Raw genomic sequence first — 22,249 nt, forward strand, 5'->3', positions numbered from 1 at the left:
CTATGTCATGAGACAAGGTAAAATATAAAAGTAATCTAGCTTTCATATATTTTTCTCATGAATTTACAAAAACACCAAGGCTAAAATTAGATTAGATAATCTGTTTGAGAGAAATTTACATCCCACCATACTGACAAATCACCACTTCAAAATATAATGCCAATGCAACAATCTGAATTTTACAGTAAATATTTTGTTTATTACTGTATCATTACAAAGCATAGGAAGGAGTAGGTTCAAAATGGGTCTCTCTCACTCAAACACTCACATACATACATACACACACACAAACAAACACACACACACATTTATGTGGCAAACTTCTTCTGTCTGACTGGTGCTGGCAGTTGAGCAGTAATGTCCATCAGAGGGCGCTCCACCACCACCAGTGACTGATCCTCCATCAGCTCCACAAACAGCAGCTCCTGCAGGAGTGACAAGGGATTTACACTTAGCAACTACAACAAGTCCATAAGGAACACTGGCCACCCAAAAAAGAAAAATTACATTAAAACATGCCATTAAGACTGGAGAGTACCCTCCCTCTGAGAATAGTTTTGATGATTACATTTTATCAGAACATCTCTAATTAGGATACAGAGCACCCACCTTAAAGATCTTGCACATTTTGAAAGCATGGCTGTGTTTTTTCCTTTCCTTCTCTGGCATGCTTCTCAGGGTCAGCTGATTGTAGAACTGACTTCTCTGATCAGGGAGAGGCTAGAAGAAAAAAAAAAAATTTATTTGAAAACACCTAGTGTTAGGAAGACGGGTTATAACCTAGAGAGGAATCCAATCAAATACACCCACTAACAACTGCTTGATGCGACTAAAACAACAATTTCTTTCAGTTCCTCTTATTTTAAGATATAAACAAGAGCAGCTATAGAGTTTTCTTACCAGGGTTTGGTCAATGATGCAGAACATGTACATGTCATGAAGAACAATGTGGGCAGGGTTTTTAGGATTGAAGGTCACATTAGTGACCGGCGTGTCCCTCTCTAACCAGAGAGAATGAAGGCCATGCCTCTGCACCTGCCGGCTCCAGTCAGTGTACTGCTTCTTCTCTACAGAGTATTCAGTGAGCTTAAAGAAAAACAAACACACATGACTCTGCATAACTGATAAACTGTCTGATCTAAAATGATCATTTAGTGAGTAGATATGGCGTATTAGACTTTATTGAGGCATCCTGCATTTAGAGAGAAACTGCAATTGGCAAGTACCTGCTGATCTGCATGCACCATGAACAGGTTGTTTGTGGTTGGGTGAATGGCCATGGCACTGACTCCAGAGCTGTGAACAGGCACTGTGCAATGGGGCTGAAACATACGAAAACAGTAAATCACTCGCTGCATATCATTTCCTACTAAGCTGTTTTAAGTAAGCTTGACCCCATTCAATGTTTAACACCTCTTATTTAGAGATGTTTATTTATTCTAGTCTAATGGGGGCAAGAGGGTAAACAAAATTAACATTATGAAGTTTCTTTTATATACTGTACACATTTTGTACCATCCGTGTTCTTTTGGGCCAGTTAGATCCCAGATGTTTCTTTTGGTTGATATAACTTCCCTTTGCTTTAGGGCCCTATCCTAACATAACCATACACTACTAGATGTATAATTATGTTCTGTTAGGCCCCTAAAGCAGGCAGGACGTTTTCAGAAGATGATAAAATAACCTGTTATATTGACAATCAAATCAAACATCTGCAAAATAGTATATTTATTTTATATTTCTTATCAACATTTGTGATAAGCACTAACAGTTCTCACTGCAGGGGTCAAATTAAAACCAAGGATAAATTATGCTGATAAATCTGAAGGAGGGCTAAGCACTCGGGTGTTAAAAGATTACCTTCATTTTGTTCAGGTTGTAGATTTGAACCTCATGGTCACTGTTTGCCGAGGCCAGCCATTTCCCATCCTCACTAGCTGCTAACAGATTAATGGCCTGACCAGATCCTTGAGAAGATGACGGCAAGTAAAAGATCAACACTGCTGTTGCAGAGATAAACTTCAAAAACAGACATTCCCCTTACATTACTATAAAACATGCCTACAGTTTCACTGTGGCTAAAATCTCTCACCTGATTTAGGCTTGAGCGTGCAAACAAACTTGCACCCAGACTGGTTCAGAATCGCCACATGTACTGATGAACACGTGGATGCCACAAACAAGTGGGAGGAGTCTGAAGAAAAGCAAATCTGATTGGCTGAACTCAGAACCTTTGGAAGCTTGGACACCTACAAAAAAAAAAGTTTATTGAAGTTTCTCAACTTGTAATGCCCTGATTTAACATTAAATACAGCATAGTCAGCAAGCAAAAGCAGTTTGTCCTGTCCATACTGCAAAGATATGAGAATATGATGACTATATGCACATGTACTTGTTATTAAGAGAGAACGTTACCTTGATGATGCTGACATTGTTGTTTTCACAGTGTAGTCTATACAGTCGAAAACTGGCCACTGTGGAGTATGCAATCCACCCTCCACAAGGTGACACCGCACTGCAGCAAATGTGCTCCTCACCCTAGCGTCCAAATCAAAGGCCCATAACATTACAGCACATACATTTATATCATCACGAGTCATTCATAATTTATATATATATATATATATATATATATACACACACACACACACACACACACACACACACACATATATACACATACATATACACACACATACATATATGTATATACACACACACACACATATATATATATATATATATATATATATACACACACACACACACACACACACACACACACACATATATATATGTGTGTTGAGTATTTCTGTGTTCAAGGTATGTTAAACATTAAGGCAAACAGGTTACCTTTATCTTCAAATGAAGCAATTTCTCTGGTTTCCTTTTGACAGTTAAAACACTTCCAAACATGCCTGCCAAAAAAAAATAAATACATTACAACCCCAAAAAAATAAAATAAAAATACATACATTAGGCCAACATTGCTGTAATATCTATGTTAGCTTTTTCTCTTGATGCTCAGGGTAGTGTTTTCTCTTTTCCTCTCACCATTTCCTTCACTCTCCCCAAGCCTCCACAGCTCCAGGTGGCCAGGATACTGGAACAGCAGCAGGCCAGCCTTCCTTGCACAGGACACTAATCTCCGCTGTGTGGTAGAAAAGCAATTCTGTGTTTAGCACAAAAGTCACATCACAATTTTAGGTGTAGATCAAATAAGCTTTAGGGCTGGAGCAAGAACTCACATGAGGGAACTGTATGTTGCGGAGGGCAGAAGCCTGGCCCCTCTCATCAATTTTGTCTAATAGGGGTCTCACCACAAACTGTGTGTCCATACCTGAGAAGTGAGAGCAACTAAATCAATCTAGAAACATAATATAATCAAAAGAAGTTTAAAACAAAAAAGTAAAAAAAACATCAGTTATTAATTATATAATTATTTTATACCTTATGAAATTCACTGAACTCACCCCCTGATACAATAGCCGTGTTAACCTCCAGCACAGCTCGGACATCATGTGTGTGGTTCTTGAAGGTTCTGGTTCGGACCCACTCTTTGTCCTCCTGACCTAGAACCATAGAGAGGAACTGGAACTGTACTACATGCCCCTCTGAGGTCCCCACAGCAAGACTGGTCTCATCCTGAGGATCAAAAAATTTCAAATGTGTAATAGTTCATTTCAATAAATGCACAAAATGAGAATCTGAGCAACACATTTTAGTTCACCAACAAACAGGGATGAAGTCATATTACTATTTATTTATTTTCTTGGCTAATCAAATGACATCTTCTGCAATAAAATAAATCCTGTGAAATGCAGAATTGCAAAGGATGTCAGAATATAAATTGGTAACATTAGCATTTGGTGCTTGGAAAAACGGAGGAAAGAGCAGCTACATATGTACGTTTGTCAAATGAGCAGAACAAATTTGTACAGCGTTAGTCGGGGTGTCCAATCTTATCCATACGAAGGGCCGATGCGGCTGCAGGTTTTAGCTGTGACAGAAGAGACTTCTTTAATATGACATCTTTGGCGTCAATTGTCTGAAGAATACCACTTTTTATAGAAGCAAAAAAAAAAAAAAAAAAAAAAAAAAAAAAAAAAAAAAAAAAAAAATCACACTACATAAATAATGTAAATATAAAGCAATAAGCTCAAGACAATTAATGATAGCATCCATCAAGATTGCCAATTAAGTTGGCAATGCAATCATAGTCATGCTTGTCAAACAGATAAAGCTGTGCTACACCCACCTACACAAAGATTGCCTTTCCTTGTGAAACATGAACAGGTCTTAACACTAATCTTCTGCGAGCTACGAAAATTTTCGTAAGGGAAACCAGCGACCATGTAGCCCACTCCCCTGCTGTGAAGCGATTAACGCCCATTGTCTTGGTAATGATATGGAGTGCGGTGGAAGTGGAAACCCCCCATGCCCACAGAAAGCTCCTACAGCTCCCAAAGCGCCTAACATGACACAACTTGAAGGTGAACTTCAAGTTACAACCCGAGTGTATATGTTACCGATCCGACAGCGCGACGGAGAATCTGTAGAATCGTGTTTCAAAAGTTATAATTCAAGGGCGCGTAGTAGCGATGGACGGAGCAGTGGCGATTTCTCTAAGACTGCAAGGGAAGCTCAGCTTGCCCTAAAATGTCAAATATGTTCAGTTGTGTTAACATTTCATTCACTACAAATGCGTTAAAAGCTGAGTGTCTTTTCACTTCAACAGGACCGCTCATTCAAACGGGACGTTTTTTTCATTGCTTCGAAACTCGCCGGTCATTGGATAAATGCCACGATTTTGTCCCGCCCCCGAACGCAGAGCGTCTCTGTGGTGAATGGAGCTGTGGGCGGGTCTGGACGCGGAGCTTCTGCAAAATGATTGAAGGATCAGACGAAAGGCTGAATCCTGTTTTGATTGACAGCTATTTTTACCCATTTACGTCAAAAGACAAACTGCAACCCATTTCTTGGCGTTTACTTGGTGAAATTACTTGTGCATTTCCGTTGTTCATTGTGTAAATAAAACACACTCCTAGTATTTCCTTGTTTCAGTTTAACATAATTTCAACATTTCCTTGTACGAGTTTAATTTCGTTTCGTTAGTTTGTTCAGTCAGTCGTTCATACTGTTGGCAAGGTCGAAGTGAACTAGCCAGCAAACAAGGTTCACACACAGAGCTGCTGTCTCAGTCCTCCTCTGTGAATTAACATAATAAAGGGTGATGTATGGTCCTGCTAATTGCTGGCCAGAAGGAGGGGTGATGTCCTGAGGATCTTGAAATCTCAGGAGGGCTAGTGTTAAATGGTTTTACCACTGCTGTTACATTCAGAGTATGTAAGTGGAGCTGGAGCTCCTCACACAGTGTTTCTGCAATCACGGCCAGCTCCACTCCAGCTTTTCTATTTTTCACTCCTCCCCCCACATCAGAGAAACAGCTACATTCTGCATCCACTCCACATAATCCATTCTTAAGGAATTTCCTTTAGATATTTTATGTCTTGAATATACAAACAAGACACTACACACTTTTTCACTAATTATATATTTTGTGACCATTATTAAACAAACAAACAAACAAACAAAAAAAAAAAAAAAAAAAAAAAAAAAAAAAACACACAGTTAAACATTCAGCTACACAGGCTTTTCTGGTACGTAAAGGCTAGAGGAAACGGCCCAATCTCAAGACAGAAAACTGCTGAAGGTAGGCTAAACAAGTGCACGTGCTTTTACCATAATCTTATTTATCATCCTCACAGCAACATGACACTGACTCTGTGTACTATAAGTAATACTTTTTTAATCCCAGAAACGGGAAAATTCCACCTCCGCATTTAACGCATCCATGAAGGGAAACGCCACATACACACTAGTGAACACACACACACACTAGGGGGCAGTGAGCACACTTGCCCAGAGCGGTGGGCAGCCCTATCCACGGCGCCTGGGGAGCAATTGGGGGTTAGATGTCTTGCTCAAGGACACCTCAGTCATGGACTGTCGGCACTGGGGATCGAACCAGCAACCTTCCGGTCACAGGGCCAGTTCCCTAACCTCCAGCATGACTGTAGGTTTTGCTGCGATGTGTGACAATTTCCAGTATGCAGGTCTGATGAACAGGTCCGCAGCACAGACACTGTAAGAATGGTTGCTGTGGCAGTGACTCTACAGCTTGCACACATCACTCATGTCATACAGAGGCAGTCAGTGGAGCAACACTGGAGTGGCTTGTGCGTAAGAGAGACGCTCCGATGATCTGAAAATCCGCTCTGCACCGTCCCTAAAATCACATCGCTCAACTCCACTTACATGCTCCGGTTACATCAAAGTTAATAAACTGGCCTAAGCTTAGTTTTCTGAGCAAACCCTTTGTATTCAAACATAGGGCAGCCCAGGTTTAATTTGAGTCATTGTTTGGTAGGTCAACTGCTACTCTGTTGCATCACTTCTGCCTTAAAGGTACATCATTAAGTCAACTAAATAAGGCACAATCAGCTCCAATGAAAGTGTTTATATTAATAAAATAATATAGCAGTTTACATGTTGTATATGTTGAACTAGCTAAAATGATTAAATGAACACCAGCAGCATAATGGGACAGCAGTGAAATGTCAGCACCGAGTGGGTGTACCCTATTTAAATCCATTAAAAATCTGCAAAGCATACTAATTCTAGCAAATAAACAGTTCCTCATTTCAAAGCATTACTTTTCCAACACTTTATTTTTATCTAATGTACTACCTTAATCTAATCATTGAAATTAGAGCCAAATGAATTATGTGGTGTGCAGAATACAGCTCAGACAACTGATCAAGCCAAATCAATATACTGATCACAAGCTCTGATGCAGTGGTTTGAGTCTGTGAACCAGAAGTCTTTAGCAAGCAAAAATAAAATACTATGGCTAATCCAAAACCAAAACACCAAAGCATACACATTCAGTGGTTAGCCTCTCACCTGTGAAACTGATAACGTCAGCACATCCCACTTGGTGACCTGATGACTTTTAATCAGTGTTCCAGTGCGGCTGTCCCACATTTTAACCTTCCCAGCTGAATCTCCGCTAATGATAGTGCCATCTGAGAGGTACACCACACTCCAGACCACACATTCCTGACTTCGGGATGTTCCTACTCCACGATCCACCAGCAGCCTTTGCACTGACTGACCTAAGCAGCAAGAATCAGAAATTCATATCAAGGACAAGAACAAAGGACAAGACTTGCTGCTGAAGCAGAAGTACTGAACACTACATTAACTTGTGGCAGATAACAGATCCTGGATCAGTACTCCTACTCGGAGAATGGGCCCAGATCTCATAAAGCACCTGGAACACTCTTTACTCTTTATCTCAGACTATCTTTGCAGCCACTACCAATTTAATTCATACAGTCAGTCATAAACTTACACAGATCATAACTAGGAAATGCTAATGCTCTCAACTTACCTGTTTCAGTGTCAAAGATATGAATCACATCCATCATTCCTGCAACAATCTTTGAACCAGAGGGATGCCACGAGAGAGAGATGATGCGTCCTTTCTGCTTGGCCAGGTTTCTTTCAAACTGTATTCTATCCTCATGCACTTCAAACAGTTTCACAGTCCCATCTTCACACCCAACCTGAACAAAAATATACATATAAAAGATTGATGCATTAGAATGCAAAAAAACAAACAAACAAACAAAAAAAACAATCCACACCGGGACACATAATTAAACTGTACTGTAATCTTAAATATAATCATGGTGTCAAGATCACCCCCATTACCAGAGACAACATTCCCCATATCTCGATGCATATTATACTGTGATGCTTAAAAAAAAAAAAAACAGAAAATAAAGCAAATAAAGGGATTATTAACAATACTTACAGCTAAATGAGTTCCTTGCTTGTTGCTAGTTATGGACCATATTGGACCTCCGTATGCATCTATTGTGTATTTTGTTTTGTTGTTGTCGAGATCATACTCAATAATCTCTCCATTTAAGCCTGCGCTAAAGAGACGGTCCCCAACCCAGGCCAAGGCTTCAGTAGCTGCCTGCTGTCGCCCAGGGATCACCTGTAAACGGAAGCAGATCTCATTTAGCTCATGACACACGGTGCAATCTCAAATTTAACACCATAGCACATTTAGTTTATTTAGACACAGACCATTTAGAGATTTAGTCACTTAAATGAGAAATATGTATTTGTATAACTACTGAATATGATCCAGGGCTTCTACAAATCAAGCATATGTATTGCTCTTAAGTCCATTTATATCAAAATGACCACTTAAAAATGTGTCCCTTATAGGAGCCCCTGACCTACTTGGGCTTCATTTATTGGAGGGAATGGGTTTCGGTATTCCTCCAGTGGAAGACAGAAAATTTAGCTATAGGGGATACATATTACCTACATGTCAGTAAATGTATCATTCCGTTCACAATACTAATCACCAAGTAATAAGAATGAGCTGAATAAAAATAAGGAACGATGGGGTATTACTTTCTCATCAAAACTAATCATGGACTTAGAAATCTTTCTTAAACTACAGAAATGAAAACACACTGCTCCCCTGTCATACCCCGTGCCTCCAGCCTGTACTGTACTCGTTGGAATCGGCTTTAATTAAGTTTGATTAAGTGATACTTTTTGGATCCCACAACCAGGGAAATGCCACCCCCACCTTCCAAATTTAACCCATCCATGAAGTGAAACACCACATACACACTAGTGAGCACACACACACTAGGGGGCAGTGAGCAAACTTGCCCGGAGCGGTGGGCAGCCCTATCCACGGCGCCCGGAGCAGTTGGGGGTTAGGTGTCTTGCTCAAGGGCCAGCTCCCTAACCTCCAGCCCACGACTGCCCGTGTTAATAGCACGTGTTACGGACCTTTTCTTGAAAGAAGCAGTCAGCGCGGTTAAAGATCTCCACAGTGCCGTCCGTCCGGGCTACGGCGATCCTCTCCCGCTGCGGCTGGAAGGCCAGAGCTCGGATAGCCGAGGGCATGTAGTCAAAGAACCGGACACGGTGCACATTAAACTCCCCCATTGCAGAGCAGCAAAGACCTAAAAAGGAGCAGAAACAGGCATCACTGAATGTCACACAACGTCAGAACCACAGTGTTAGTCTGTTAACGTCTGATTCGGTGGTTGCCGTCCAGGCGGACATGAGCTTTTCGCTCGAATTCTTCAGCACTTACTTTCTGGTGTCTTTTAGAAAGTGGCGGAAAAGAAACTTCAGCTTGTAGTTTGTCGTCTGACTAGCTAATCATCTCCGTTAAAGAATATCAATAAGATTCAAAAATATTAGACTGACCAGCGCGAACGACTCGTTTATTATATGTTTATAAACAGTTAACTAACTAAGTTGACCCTAGCTAAGCTAGCTGGCTAACGCCGGGCTGGAGTTTAGCTCCTTCAGGTAAACACTGCAGAGCTAAAAGCACCTACAAATAGGAAAAACAAGAAACTGGACATAAGCGAATGACGACGAGAGCAGAGCTGCTATAAGAGGAGATAATGTACCAGGTCCGCACAGAATGTGTCTTTAATAAGATCTTCGCCTCACCTCGCGCTGCTCCACACGCTGGACTGCCGCGGGCACCACGTTGAGAGCCTTACATCAGGAAGTGAAACTGTAGCGTTACATCGTTAAAAGTCTCATTTTTTATTGGCGATAATAAAACCGACAATAAACTCAGACCAGAAATGTTATATGGATTAATTCACCAAAGTATATATGCGTATAGCGCAGTTTTGCTGTTTTTTTATTTGTTTAATAAAAAAAACAGTTCTTTATCTCAACAAGAAAAGACTTTGAATTTGTCATTTATGCCCCGAATGTTGAGAATTTTCACCGAGAACGTGTATGCGAGCATTTCAAAATAAAAGTAATAAAAGAAAAAAAAATTAAATACGAAAAAAATCTAAAAAAGCACTTAACCATAATAAATGAATAACCAATAAAATAGCTAGTAAGTACAAGTGAACAACTTAAGGTTTATACTGGGTGGATTGAAAATAAGTCTGTACTGGAAAATAAGTCTGTATTTGTAGCCTCCAATAGTTTGGTGAGCCATGGGACCATATAAGCGCCACACAGGCGGTAATGAGCAACACGGCACCAGCGCTTTTACTAGGTACTTTTATTTAAATGTTTGTTCAGCTAGCCTTGTTGTGTAGCCACTAGAGGGCAGGAAGATATCGGCTGCATCGTGGATGAGCTACTGAGCTAATAGTAAATCAGAACACGTTCACTTTTTTCTTCGTTTTAAACTTTCTTCGTCATTAAAGTTTCAATCGAAAACGCCCTGTTATTTCAAACTGTTGGGTTTAGCCACCTAACCTACCTCTGGTGAGAAGTGTACAGTGATCTTATCTTAGGTTTGGAGGCAGAAGACCCGCAGGCAGAGAAGGTGCTGTAACTGCTCCTTACTGCGGCTGCTCATTTCAGCAGGATAACTATAAAAGCAAACTGATAACTGCAGCAAAACGGAAACTGTAAGACTTTCTGGGCCGCCATAAAAAAAGCCATAATTCACATCATCTCAGGTCATCTCAGTTTGAGTTTTGCTGATCTAGGCCTGGCAGAGTTAGTCTTACTGTATGAAGCACAACTTATGAAGAACAACCGATGACTGCTGGGATAGGCTCCAGCTCCCCCCCCCCCGTTACCTTGAGGCTTAGAAAATGGATGGACAGTAGTATAAGGGGCATAATAGCTGTGTTATTCTTTCTAATATCCGTTTCACAACAACAAGACAACTGGAACTCGACCGATTTAAACAGAAACATCTGTATAATTAAATGGTGAAGAGTGGTTTGGTGTGAAATGCTCTGTTCTAGAGAAAATGCCGGGTCAGAAATGTTCACAGTGGTGGTAGGAACCAGACATCCACCTCTAAAAGGTCCCTTACAGACACTTATTTCATGAAGTGGTTAGATAAAATCTTTTTAAAATAAGATTTATGACTATTTTACCATCATCAACATTACATATAAAAACTCAAAGCGCACAAGTAGGTTCACTGCTGGTCTTGGATAGTAAATAAAAAGGCTATATTCGTGTTGTAGACGTGGCAACCCCTGATTGCTATCACCACTGCTGTAAAGAAATCCCTGTAAATTTATATAAAATAAACAACATCACGTCAAACTCACTCTGAGTGACTCTGCTTACATATCAAGAGCTGAATTATTCAGAAATGTTGCAAAATTGGTGTGAATCCCTTTTAATGAATCTCTCTATGTGGCTCTGGGAGTAATAAGCAGTAGCTGACTTAATGTGAATTATGATGCTTTTATAGTAATTTACCTTTTTTAATCTCTTTGCTGTATCAGGTCTCCAGTATTTATTGCGACCTTTTGACCTACCGGCCATGCAATCTCTGAGTCAGTAAGGCTAAACTAAATACAATGCATATCTGTTTGGCCTTTAAGCATCAAGAATAAAGTAGGGGTATAGCCTGATAGCTGCTAAAGCTTGGTCTTCATCTAAACTTTATTTTTCTTCTTCTCCATCTGCATACTGATACTTAATGTGATTTTACATTAATGTACCAAAACTTCAGTGTCTAATTCATGGCCAGTCAGTTGTCTAGAATCAGAAGCCTTAACGTTGTGTAGATACCGGGGCTGGACAGTGTATTGTTTGTTATTGTTATCACAGTATTGACTTTTGCAATATTGGTATCTCAGAAAGTTCCAATATACAAGTAAACCCTTCAATAAATGTATTATTGTATTGGAGTTGCTGTTGGTGTTTCCATAAGTCGGGACATCCACACAATCAGACGAACTTAAAGATTTTGGTCAAAATCTTGCCACAGCAACAATTTACCAGTGTCCTTTGCTTTTTTTTTTTTTTTTTGCAAGGCATGTCACAATTGCTCTTAATCAAATGTACACTCTTAAAGACGGTTCTTCAAGGGTTCTTTGGTGAATAGAATGGGCGTGTGTGTGTACCCTGGGAGCAATATGCTGTTGATGATGTAGCTGTTTTTGTGTGTTAGACAGATTGCAGTGGATTGACTTGGTGTATTAAATATATTTAGAATTCTTAATGTACCTGAGTACTGTATCTTGATGTAATGTGATTTTTAGTATTGTATTCCTTTTTTCAGTTGCTTTCAATTTTATACATTACTTTATATTCAGTTAATACAATTTCTTTCTATTTTTTATCATTTACATCAGCAGAAATTTTAACAATATACACCTCAACCACAACAATAATAGTGATCTTATTAAGACAGTAACAGACAACCCAATGTGTACCGCAGGATGTCAGCAGTCTAGCCTTGAACCAGCCAAACTATCATTTCAATGAAAATGTTACATTACATTATCATAACAAAACATAAAAACAAAACAAAAAGGCACTAAGTGGTATATTTCATACATAGATGCAAAATCCAGCTGTGCTCGCTGATCTTCACCTCTCTCATAAACACTAATGTAGGACTACATTATGTCCCACTATTGTGTCTGTACAATTCAGCTTTTTTTCTTTCACAATAAGAGAGATACAGATGATGGAGAAGAGACAGATGGATGAGAGAGAGGGATGGAGAATAGAGACATACACAGATGGAGGAGAGAGACAGATGAAGGAGAGAGAGATGGACAAGAGAGATACAGATGATGGAGAAGAGACAGATGGATGAGAGAGGAAGACACAGATGGAGAAGAGACACAGAAGAAGGAGAGAGAGAGGGATGGAGAACAGACATACATAGATAGAGGAGGGCACAGATGAAGAAGAGAGAGATGGACAAGAAAGATACAGATGATGGAGAAGAGACAGATAGATGAGAGAGAGGGATGGAGAAGAGAGACATACACAGATGGAGGAGAGAGACAGATGAAGGAGAGATGGACAAGAGAGATACAGATGATGGAGAAGAGACGGATGAGATGGAAGAGTGAGAGGGATGGAGAATAGAGACATAGATGAAGGAGAGAGAGATGGACAAGAGAGATACAGATGATGGAGAAGAGACGGATGAGAGAGAGGGATGGAGAACAGAGACATACACAGATGGAAGAGGGCACAGATGAAGGAGAGAGAGATGGACAACAGAGATACAGATGATGGAGAAGAGAGAGATGGACAAGAGAGAGAGGGATGGAGAATAGACACATACACAGATGGAGGAGAGAGACAGAGATAGTGAAAAGAAACATGCAGGAGAGAGAGACAGAGATGGAAAAGAGACACAGATGGAAGAAAGAAAAATAAATTGAGAAGAGAGAGACTGAAAAGAGAAACAGATGATGGAGAAGAGGGGGAGGAGAGAGACACACCTAAAAAGAGATTAAAGAGACATGGAAAAGAGAGATGCAGAAAAGAGAGAGAAAGAGACATCTCATCCCCCCTTAGGTTAAGTGTGCTGTATAATTGGGTCAAGTTTCTCCTGTTTGCAGTGACGTGGTGCTGAGAGAGAGAGAGAGAGAGATAGGGAAAGAGAGATGTGGGTGGAGGAGTTATGAAAGGCAGATTTTTGTGTGTGTGTGTGTTCCAGGCTGAATGAGAGGCTGCAGCCACGAGACTGCTCAGCGCATTGCAGAGCCAAACACAACACAGCAAAACAGGAGAAAGCAGCTCTGCACTATCACCTCCAATACCCACTGACATAGACACACGTATACCATGAGAAACAACACCCGCCTGCTGTTCAGCCTCTGGAGAAGATGAGACCAAGTGAAGAATCCAGCAGAAAAGGTGAGGCTTGCTGTGTGCAGCTGCTTGCTGGCTGAAGCTCATATGCGCATGTGAACCTGCATGACTGAATGCTGTAGCCTTTCAGCTGATGGAGATTTGATGTGGCAGTGGATCAGAGTAACGACTGTAGGGCTATCACTGCTGATTATGTTTGTAATCAAGTAATCTACCAATCATTCGGATGATTATTCAAGTAATCACAGTTTATAAAAAAAGTGTCTTAAGTATTGACTTCATTGAATAACACACCACACTCAGACTTTAAGAGATTTTAACACTAAAACATATTTAAACATACTTGAGGGAATTTAAAATGGGACTTATCATCATGTAAATTGCTGACTAACCATTGCTGATTCATTGAGAAGTAAGGAGTAATCGCATTGAGGAGTAATCGCAACAGCCCTTAATGACTGTTTATTGTACTCAGGGTTGTCATTCTGATGGCTGTCACTTTGAGAATAATAGCATTGGTGCAGGTCACTGTAAGCTCTTGTTACTGTAACACATAACAATAGTAGACACTGTATCACCATCCCAGTCGCTGCAGCAGCTATAGAAACATTCCCCCTGTGGTCTGTCTCTCGGAGCACAGTGGGATATTGTGCAGGCCCACGCTGATTGTGCGTAGAGTGGGCATGCTGTAGTTGTGGTTGCTCATGTGATGAAGGAGTGATGAATACAAATGAATCACACTCAAAAATTATTTAGGCAGGAAGAAATAGGGCTGTTATAGTGCTTACTTCTCCTTCAGGGCTTTACTTATCAGTAACATTCTCATTCAAAAGGTTCATAGTCATAATTTTGTTACTTTATATACAATAACTCATACAGTGTCAATTTAATATTATAAAGTAAAAGCCAAAAGGTGTAAATGAGTCATTCAAAATGTAAAATGTATTGAATGAAAGTATTTTGTTGTTTAATGAATTATACATTTATCTGCCTCAAAATATGATGATCTGTTTTAAAATTTGAGGCTTTTCTGGATATTCATTTTCTGAAATCTTCGTTTTTGATGCTATACAGCTTCTCAGCTATTTCAGGATCATCTAATCCTCAGACGCATCAAAAATGTTGTCTATTATTAATATTATTATTATTGCTTTTACAGCTTCCTGGTTCCTACTCATTTTTTGAGATCTGTTGTATTGAAATTTTAGAACATTCCATCAATTTTTCAAAATGACTGCATAATTGAAAAGATAAGATGTAAACGGTCATTCATAGTCGTTTAATGCGCTTGGTTAGTGTAGTGGTTAACACCTCTGCCTTCCATGCTATAGACTGGGGTTCAATCCCCACCTGGGCAAACACCATACACTATATCAATAAGAGTCCTTGGGCAAGACCCCTAACAACACCTGGATAAGAGCGTCTGCCAAATACCGTAAATGTAATGCAAATTGTGCTGGATTGTCACTCAAAATACTTATTTTTTTCAGATGTATAACTATTTTACCATCAGCAATATTACTTATAAAATTAAGAAGGCACAAGTAGGTCCACTGGTGCTTTTGGATAGTGCAGTGGCTTTATTTGTGTTGGCGACTCTTCGTTTCTATCACCACCATTGTAAAGAAAATCATGTATATTTCTCTACAATGAACCTTTTCACATCAACCCTCTCTGAATGACCTTGTCATCTTAATGAATGAATTATGCATAAAATCTGAAGACAGTATGAAATTCCCCTTTAAACACTGGTTTGTAAAGGGTGGATCTATGCAGCTACTGTTTATGGACTTCAGTGTTTGCTTGTGCTGGTTGATTGAATCTGACCTTCTGTTCAGGTCTCTGCTATGGGTATGCCAGAGCTGTAACCCGGACCATCATCTGTCTGGGGCCTGCCTAGCACTAACATTAGCACAGAGACAGTGCTTTGGCTTTATTCATGTGACAGCTGCCTCATAAGACCCTGGGAATGAAGCCACTGTGGTCTAGTATAATCATGACCACAATATTGCATAACATGCATATAAAGTCATTTGTGACGCATGGCATACATTTGGCTGAAGTGAAGCGTTTGTCAAGCAAGTGTTTTGAGTTCTTTGTTTGTTTGGAAGGGAGAATGAAGTTGAATTTATGGCACTGAGTGAGTAGCAGTAAATCATGTGGTGAGGTAAGGACTGGAATTGTACCACTCAACAGAACAGCACAAGCATGCATACACAAGTAGAAATGCATTGTAGTATTTAATACTCTGTGGTTTTAGACTGTATGAAGGTTTCAACTGTATGTTTGGCAAGAAATATTTCTAAAATATGAACATGAGTGTATTTGGTACTGTGCAAAAGTCAGAGACCAACCTTCATTTAATTTGCAATTAAAATGGTTGCTAATGCATGTGTATAAATGTGTATGTGTGTGTGTGTGTATATATATATTTATGAGATGCCCAATTACATATACTGTTTTGTTGTCCTGTCTAGTATCAGATGTATTTATTGTTTATTTACGCACATTTAGTGTGCCCACCTTTGCTTTATTACAGCTTTGATTCTTTTCATGACACTTCCTTTCAGTTTTTCAAAGAAATCTGTAGTGATATTTTTCAACACTTCTTAGATGTTGGCTGGTTCAGCTTCTCACAATCCAAGAAATCCCAAATAAATTCAGTGATGTTGAAGCCTGGACTCTAGGGTGGTCAGTCCATTGTTCTGACAGCCCCAGTGGCTACTTTGTTTGATCCGAAAATGTTCTTTTTCTTATGTACTTCCTTTGGTTAGTAACAGCTTTTTGACCACTACACATCCTTTCAGACCCATAGTGCTGAGTTGCCTTCTCATAGTGGAAGGATGGATTTTGGGTGTGAAGCAAGAGTGGGGCTTGAATTTTCTCTCAAAGATCACAGTTTTGGTGGTCTACCCAGTCTTGCACATTTTTTTTGATGCTGTACATCTAAAATCTGTTGTATAACATGAATGAATTATTGGCTGGAAATTACATTACAGGATGGTCTTTGACTTTTGCACAATACAGTGTGTATGTGTGTCGGGGGATTTTTCTGATTTAAAAACTAGTAAGAGTGACTATATAGTAAATATACTAATAATATCATTATGTATAATCTTTATAATCTTTGCATATAGTTGCAGTAATTATATTTGAAAGCCTGATAACAGCCAATGGCAATGTAAAAATATTGCCGTATAGTAATGTGATAAGCATTTTAACAAATAGGCCTAGATAGGATGTCCCCCAAAAGCTTCTCAGACATGTATATCCTGATAATCTCCTGTTCCCATGATGACTTTATCATTGTTCCTAATTGTCTGGGTGTTTCCTAGGACAGCACGCCATATGGCCTCAATAGGGGTGCAGGGGAGGGATTTTTACATAGCATTGTCATTGGGTATGTGACGTGGAGCAGCATATGCTTTCATGCTCCATGACCTTAACAACTGACCTTGATTTACTGTTGTGTTGGTGCGTTAAAAAGAGAAGTGTGCTGAAACAGAACCTGAACCTGAGTCATTATCCTTTTAGTCCTGATATTTTGCAAATATGTGTGCTTTAATGAGAAATGTGGTATGATGGCTTAAGGGTGTCCTTTCAGACTTACTAAATTGGAGTAAATATTTAAAAATGCTTCAGTTAGTTGAGCCCTTCAGGCCACCCTGAGTCATTGCTCAATGCATTATGCTGAGTTATGTTCTACAGTAGCTCAGACAAGGCCTGATGCTTTCCGCCTGCTTCCCCACAGCCTGCTGACGTGGATGATTCACATTTCAGCCTCATATTCTTATCCACCAGAGAGATTTACTGTCTTGCCCCTGTCCTTTTTCTGCTTCTTCTCAAACCCCCCAATTACCCTGCATCTTCCAACTCTGTGGCTGCCTTCCCCACAGCCCCGAGGCCACTGAGTATTGCGCTAGACCGCTCTTTTGTCTGAGGAGCCGTGTATGGTGCCACTGGACGTTGCATGGCCCACACACACTATTCTGAGGCAGCTTTTGTCTGCAGTGAGTGAGTTTAGCCACGGCTGTGCCAGGAAAATATAGCAGTCGTGTCTTGTTTGTCCAAAGCTAAAGCAGCACGCTTGAAGAAAACACAATGTTTATGCAACCACAAGGGCTCTTTTATTAATAGTGAATCTTCCATGTTGGCATGAACTCTGTACAGACGAGCCACTTCAGAAAAGCTTAGCCTAAAAATAGCCAACGCCAACAGGGATGTGTCGCCATATGGCATTAATCCTTAGTGAAGAGTCATATACATATGGCGCACAGGATTATGTAATACTTGACTTGAATTGCAGTGGCTGTACTGGCTTAGGGATACAAATGTAGGTTAAAGTCAGACTTAGAGCTCAGGATTTTAGTGTAATATGGAATGGAGGTCCCTTTAGCTGACCAAAGTTGGATTGCATTCCTGCCCTATGGAAGAACATTGTTTAAAATTGTAAGTGACAGGCTCAAGAATAGGAGGTTCAAAACATTGCGCAACCCTTTTCACAACCACGCGGGGTCAGGAGAGGTTTTGTTTCGGTGTGTTGTCATGCTGCAGCGGGACTGCCTTTCCTAAAACAACACAGAACAAATCAGAGAGGAGGGACAACATCTGTGAGAATCATTTGAATCAGCTCAAACGTTAACACTTTGCCTCTAGCCAAGATACACCCATCTGTTTCAATGAAAGCAATATGTTCACAAAAATAATTTACAGAGTTTTATCCTTACACCCAAATATAGACGACTAACCCATAACAATTTTGTGTCTAAAATTTTCTTCTTTAGCTTTGCATTGGGGCTGCAATGCTAATGAAGCTAACAAGTAATGAAGCATTGTGCAAAATGCATGCTTAATTCACACATTTCCCTCAAACCGTGTCCAGCTGTTTAGTAACACAAACTCACATAATGCTCACAATGTCGTTACTGATAAAAACCTTTTTTTTTGTACTACACTTATTGTGCTAATTTAGCTAGCAAGTAAGAAAAGCTACACCTCACTAATTAGCATTGCACATAGCATGCACATCAACTTCCATTACTTGGTATCTACATTAGCCTCGTAGCTCCAGTGCAAAACCACAGAAGCAAACTTCAGACACCAATTATTTTTCGGCTAGTTGGCTACATTTAGATAACCTCAAACAATGAGAAACAATGTATTGCTCAGATATTTCTTTTTGGTGGCTCGAGGGATAATGATGATGAGATTCATGAGATAAATTCATGACACCTGAGACTTTAGTCGCAGATAAACAAAGATTTGGTGAAGAAGTTGGCTTCTTTTGGTTTCGCACTAGAGTGACAAGGCTAATGTAGCTACCAAATAATGGAAGTTTAGACACCGAGTGTGTGCAGTACTAATAAGTGAGGTGTAGCTTACTTGCCAGCTAAATTAGCATGATGTTTCTAGTATAAAACTAAAGAACAAACTTTTTATTGATAATAGTACATCATAAGCAAGACTAGGCTACTAAACAGCTTGTCACAGATTGAGGACATTTTGTGATGAATTAGGTATGCCATTTGCACAATGCTAACATTGGGCATGAATTGTATAGCTTGTTAGCTTTGTCAGCCTTGTCTTGCCCTGTGCAAAACTAAAGCAAATTTCAGACACCATATATTTTTTGGCTGATTGGCTACATTTGGGTGAATTTGGAGAAAGGTTTTATGGCATACATCTTTGGTGGCTCAAGAGATACAAGAGAGATAAACGAGAGGTGAGAGTTTAGCAGCAGATAAACACGAGCGCTATTATCTTGACAAAACTGAGCAAAATGTGTGACTTTATTGAGATCTCTGCTAATTCTTAGAAAAGATGTGAGATCACTGATGTCTTTTGCTCAGGAGAAATGTCTGAGCAGCAGGAGGCCGAAGTAAAAGTCTCTTTTGTCTTTCCATCTGATCTCATCATTGACTATGTGTAACTACGGAGATATTAATGAGATCACTTTTTTATCCTGCCCTCCTGTGAGAAGGGAAGACTGTACATTTCATTGTTTATTTATTTATTAATCTATTTATTTTTGGCTAAACTATTGCTTCAGCGTAGCTTGTATGGTGACATCTGAAATGTCTAGAGAACCTAGGCCAGGGTTTTGAAAGCATGTGTTGTGCATCTGGCTTTGTGTGAAAGTGATGAGCTTGAGATGAAATCTGTCCTTCTCTCAGCTCTCTGTGTCTACCTGACTCTGCTTTTTTCTCCCTTAATCCGCAGTCTCGGCTCAGGCCCAACACAGAGGGAGAGAGAGATTACAGGGGTTATGCAGTGTTACACTGTCTGTCAAACTGCAGAGCACAAAGCAAGAGCTGCTCAAGTGTGCAAAGCGTGGTGTCTCTCCGTCTATTTCTCCCTCTTCCAGTCCCTCTCTTTCTCTCACACTGTCTCTGCCCTGACTACACCTACAGCATTCTCTTTCTTTTGTTCCCTCACCACACAGCATGGTGAACTTCTGTTTCTTTCAGTGTGGAGGAATCGGTGGAGTATTGGATAGCCACAGCGAGTCTGGGCCAGATGCATGCTTTCCCTCTACCATTAACATGCTTAAACAGGGTGCAGTTTCTCAGCCAAGGGCACGTCCGGAACAGGGCAAGCAAACCTCCGGCTTGGGCCGCACAAAGCTGACAGAGCCCACCCTGAGTGAATTGGCACGACTGGAAGTGTGTGGGTCATTAGATACTAAATGCCTGTGCTTTTAAGCCTGTGTAAAATGACTCCCCAGTGCTATAGTGTCGGCTGTTTAAACTTGAGCTAGTTCTAAGTGCTCCAGGTTCTCTGTCTCTCCTCCTTTCACCGTCTCTCCCTCCCTCTCTTTCTCCCACCCTCCCTTCCTCTCACTCTCTTTCACTGTGCCAAGTGAAAAGAAGAATTCCATCTCGACAGGGTTAGCCTCAGTGACCAGCCATTCAAAGGAGGACTCAATTAAAGTGAAAGTTTTTTGGCAAAAAAAAAAAAAAAAACCTATGCAATTTTCCTGAACTTTGCTGATCTACTGCATATTTCGTGCCTGAAGCACGCTTCTTTAGTTTCACTCTGGATCTAAGAGGCTAATACAGCAAACAAGTAATGGAAGACAACAATTAGCACTGTGGAAACTGCAGGCTGAAATCATCATGCACTTGCTTTAAACTGTGTTTAGTAGCAGTATCTGATACTGTTTAATATCCTGTCCTGTATAAAAACAGACAATATTCAGGCTTGACAAACCATGCCTTGTTGTTAAGTAATCTCAAACAGACATGACTGTGTTTTTACTATATGACATATTGCTATTAAATAAAATGGGAAAAGTACATTGCATAGCTAAAAACAGTAGTGTCAGCCTAAATTGTGGTTGTCCTTTCGTTCATTTATAAAGAAACCATGTAAGCAAGTGTTTTTGAGATTATGACTCCATTTGACAAGAGTTTGAGGCAAGTGTGGGGTGATTTAAACATGTAGTTTGCACAGTACTAATTTGTAGGATATATGCTTTCTTAACTCTTAGCTGCTTTTAGGGACGAAGGAAGGTGTGTTTAATTGTGGTACTGACATTTTAGTACATGATAAACACCGTACGTTAGTATTATTCTAGATTCTAATAGTTTCTCACAACATCTGCATTAGCTAAAAACAAAAAAGGAAAAATAACAAAAGATCTGGGCCTTTTTTACAAAGCCTTTTAAATATTGGGAGTGCTGATTTAGGATCTGTTCCAGACAGTATGATCTTTGTAAATAAGGCATGAATCTGATCCTAAATCAGTGACATTTCTGTGTGGAGTTTGCATTGGACATGCTAAATCCCCTATGTGTGAACCTGTATACACACACACACACACACACACACACACACACATATAATATATATATATATATATATAATATATATATAAAATATATATTGTCACTGCTGTCGTATCTCATATCAAAATTATATCAAAATATAATTTACAGAAAAGGGAAAATCCTACTTTACTTTTAATGTAAGTCAGTGGAACCAGTCATGACTTTTTTTTGTGTGTGTGTATATGAATTTTGAACTTTGCGCTGATAACAATCCAGACAGTCCTATTTGAACATTAAATATCTTGTCTTTGTAGTGTATTCAATTGAATATAGGTTGAAAAAAATTATATATATAAGGGTTTATATATATTATATATATATATTATATATTATATTATATTATATATTATATATACGGCCAGGGTCCTCTCTGTGTGGAGTTTGCATGTTCTCCCCGTGTCTGCGTGGGTTTCCTCCGGGTTCTCCAATTTCCTCCCACAGTCCAAAGACATGCAGTCAGGCCAATTGGACATGCTAAATTGCCCCTCGGTGTGAGTGTGTGAGTGACTGTCTGTGTCTGTCTGTCTGCCCTGCGATGGACTGGCGACCCATCCGGGATGTATCCTGCCTTCCGCCCCGAAGACTGCTGGGATAGGCTCCAGCATCCCCCCGCGACCCTGACGGAGAAGCGGCTTAGAAAATGGATGGATGGATGGATATATATATCACAGTTATCGAATCAAAACCTCATATCTCCAAAATAGTAACTTTACAGGAGAAGGAAAAAACATGCTTTACTTTTA

The 22,249-nt window shown here is 39.9% G+C and overlaps 2 protein-coding genes across 6 annotated transcripts in view; one reads left to right on the forward strand and one right to left on the reverse strand.

Annotated features, from left to right (window-relative positions):
* Positions 1 to 173: 173 nt before the first annotated feature.
* On the reverse strand, positions 174 to 9,640 carry utp4 (UTP4 small subunit processome component). Of its 2 annotated transcripts, none has more exons than XM_017687690.2 (16): positions 9,568 to 9,640; positions 8,890 to 9,065; positions 7,883 to 8,071; positions 7,457 to 7,631; positions 6,967 to 7,178; positions 3,474 to 3,645; positions 3,249 to 3,340; positions 3,055 to 3,151; positions 2,854 to 2,918; positions 2,416 to 2,538; positions 2,093 to 2,249; positions 1,861 to 1,967; positions 1,227 to 1,322; positions 901 to 1,086; positions 610 to 720; positions 174 to 425 (listed from the first exon to the last, which is right to left on the reverse strand). In XM_017687690.2, exons 2-16 carry the CDS (start codon positions 9,046 to 9,048, stop codon positions 309 to 311), a joined length of 2,058 nt encoding a protein of 685 aa, XP_017543179.1. In that variant the 5' UTR covers positions 9,049 to 9,065; positions 9,568 to 9,640; the 3' UTR covers positions 174 to 308. The 2 variants fall into 2 exon arrangements, with proteins under 2 accessions (XP_017543179.1, XP_017543237.1); XM_017687748.2 differs by lacking the exon at positions 9,568 to 9,640 and adding an exon at positions 9,200 to 9,319.
* Positions 9,641 to 13,502: 3,862 nt separating this feature from the next.
* Positions 13,503 to 22,249, forward strand: part of mical3a (microtubule associated monooxygenase, calponin and LIM domain containing 3a) — a 125,090-nt gene continuing 116,343 nt past the window's right edge. For 2 of the 4 annotated variants that reach the window (XR_005130472.1, XM_017687597.2), the window contains exon 1: positions 13,508 to 13,722. The gene's annotated coding sequence lies outside the window, so the exon portion shown is untranslated. Of the gene's footprint in view, positions 13,723 to 22,249 lie in introns of all 4 variants that reach the window. The other 2 variants (XM_037540055.1, XM_037540054.1) reach the window with 2 other exon arrangements.

This window comes from Pygocentrus nattereri, chromosome 7 (genome assembly GCF_015220715.1).
Source record: "Pygocentrus nattereri isolate fPygNat1 chromosome 7, fPygNat1.pri, whole genome shotgun sequence".
Taxonomy (NCBI): domain Eukaryota; kingdom Metazoa; phylum Chordata; class Actinopteri; order Characiformes; family Serrasalmidae; genus Pygocentrus; species Pygocentrus nattereri.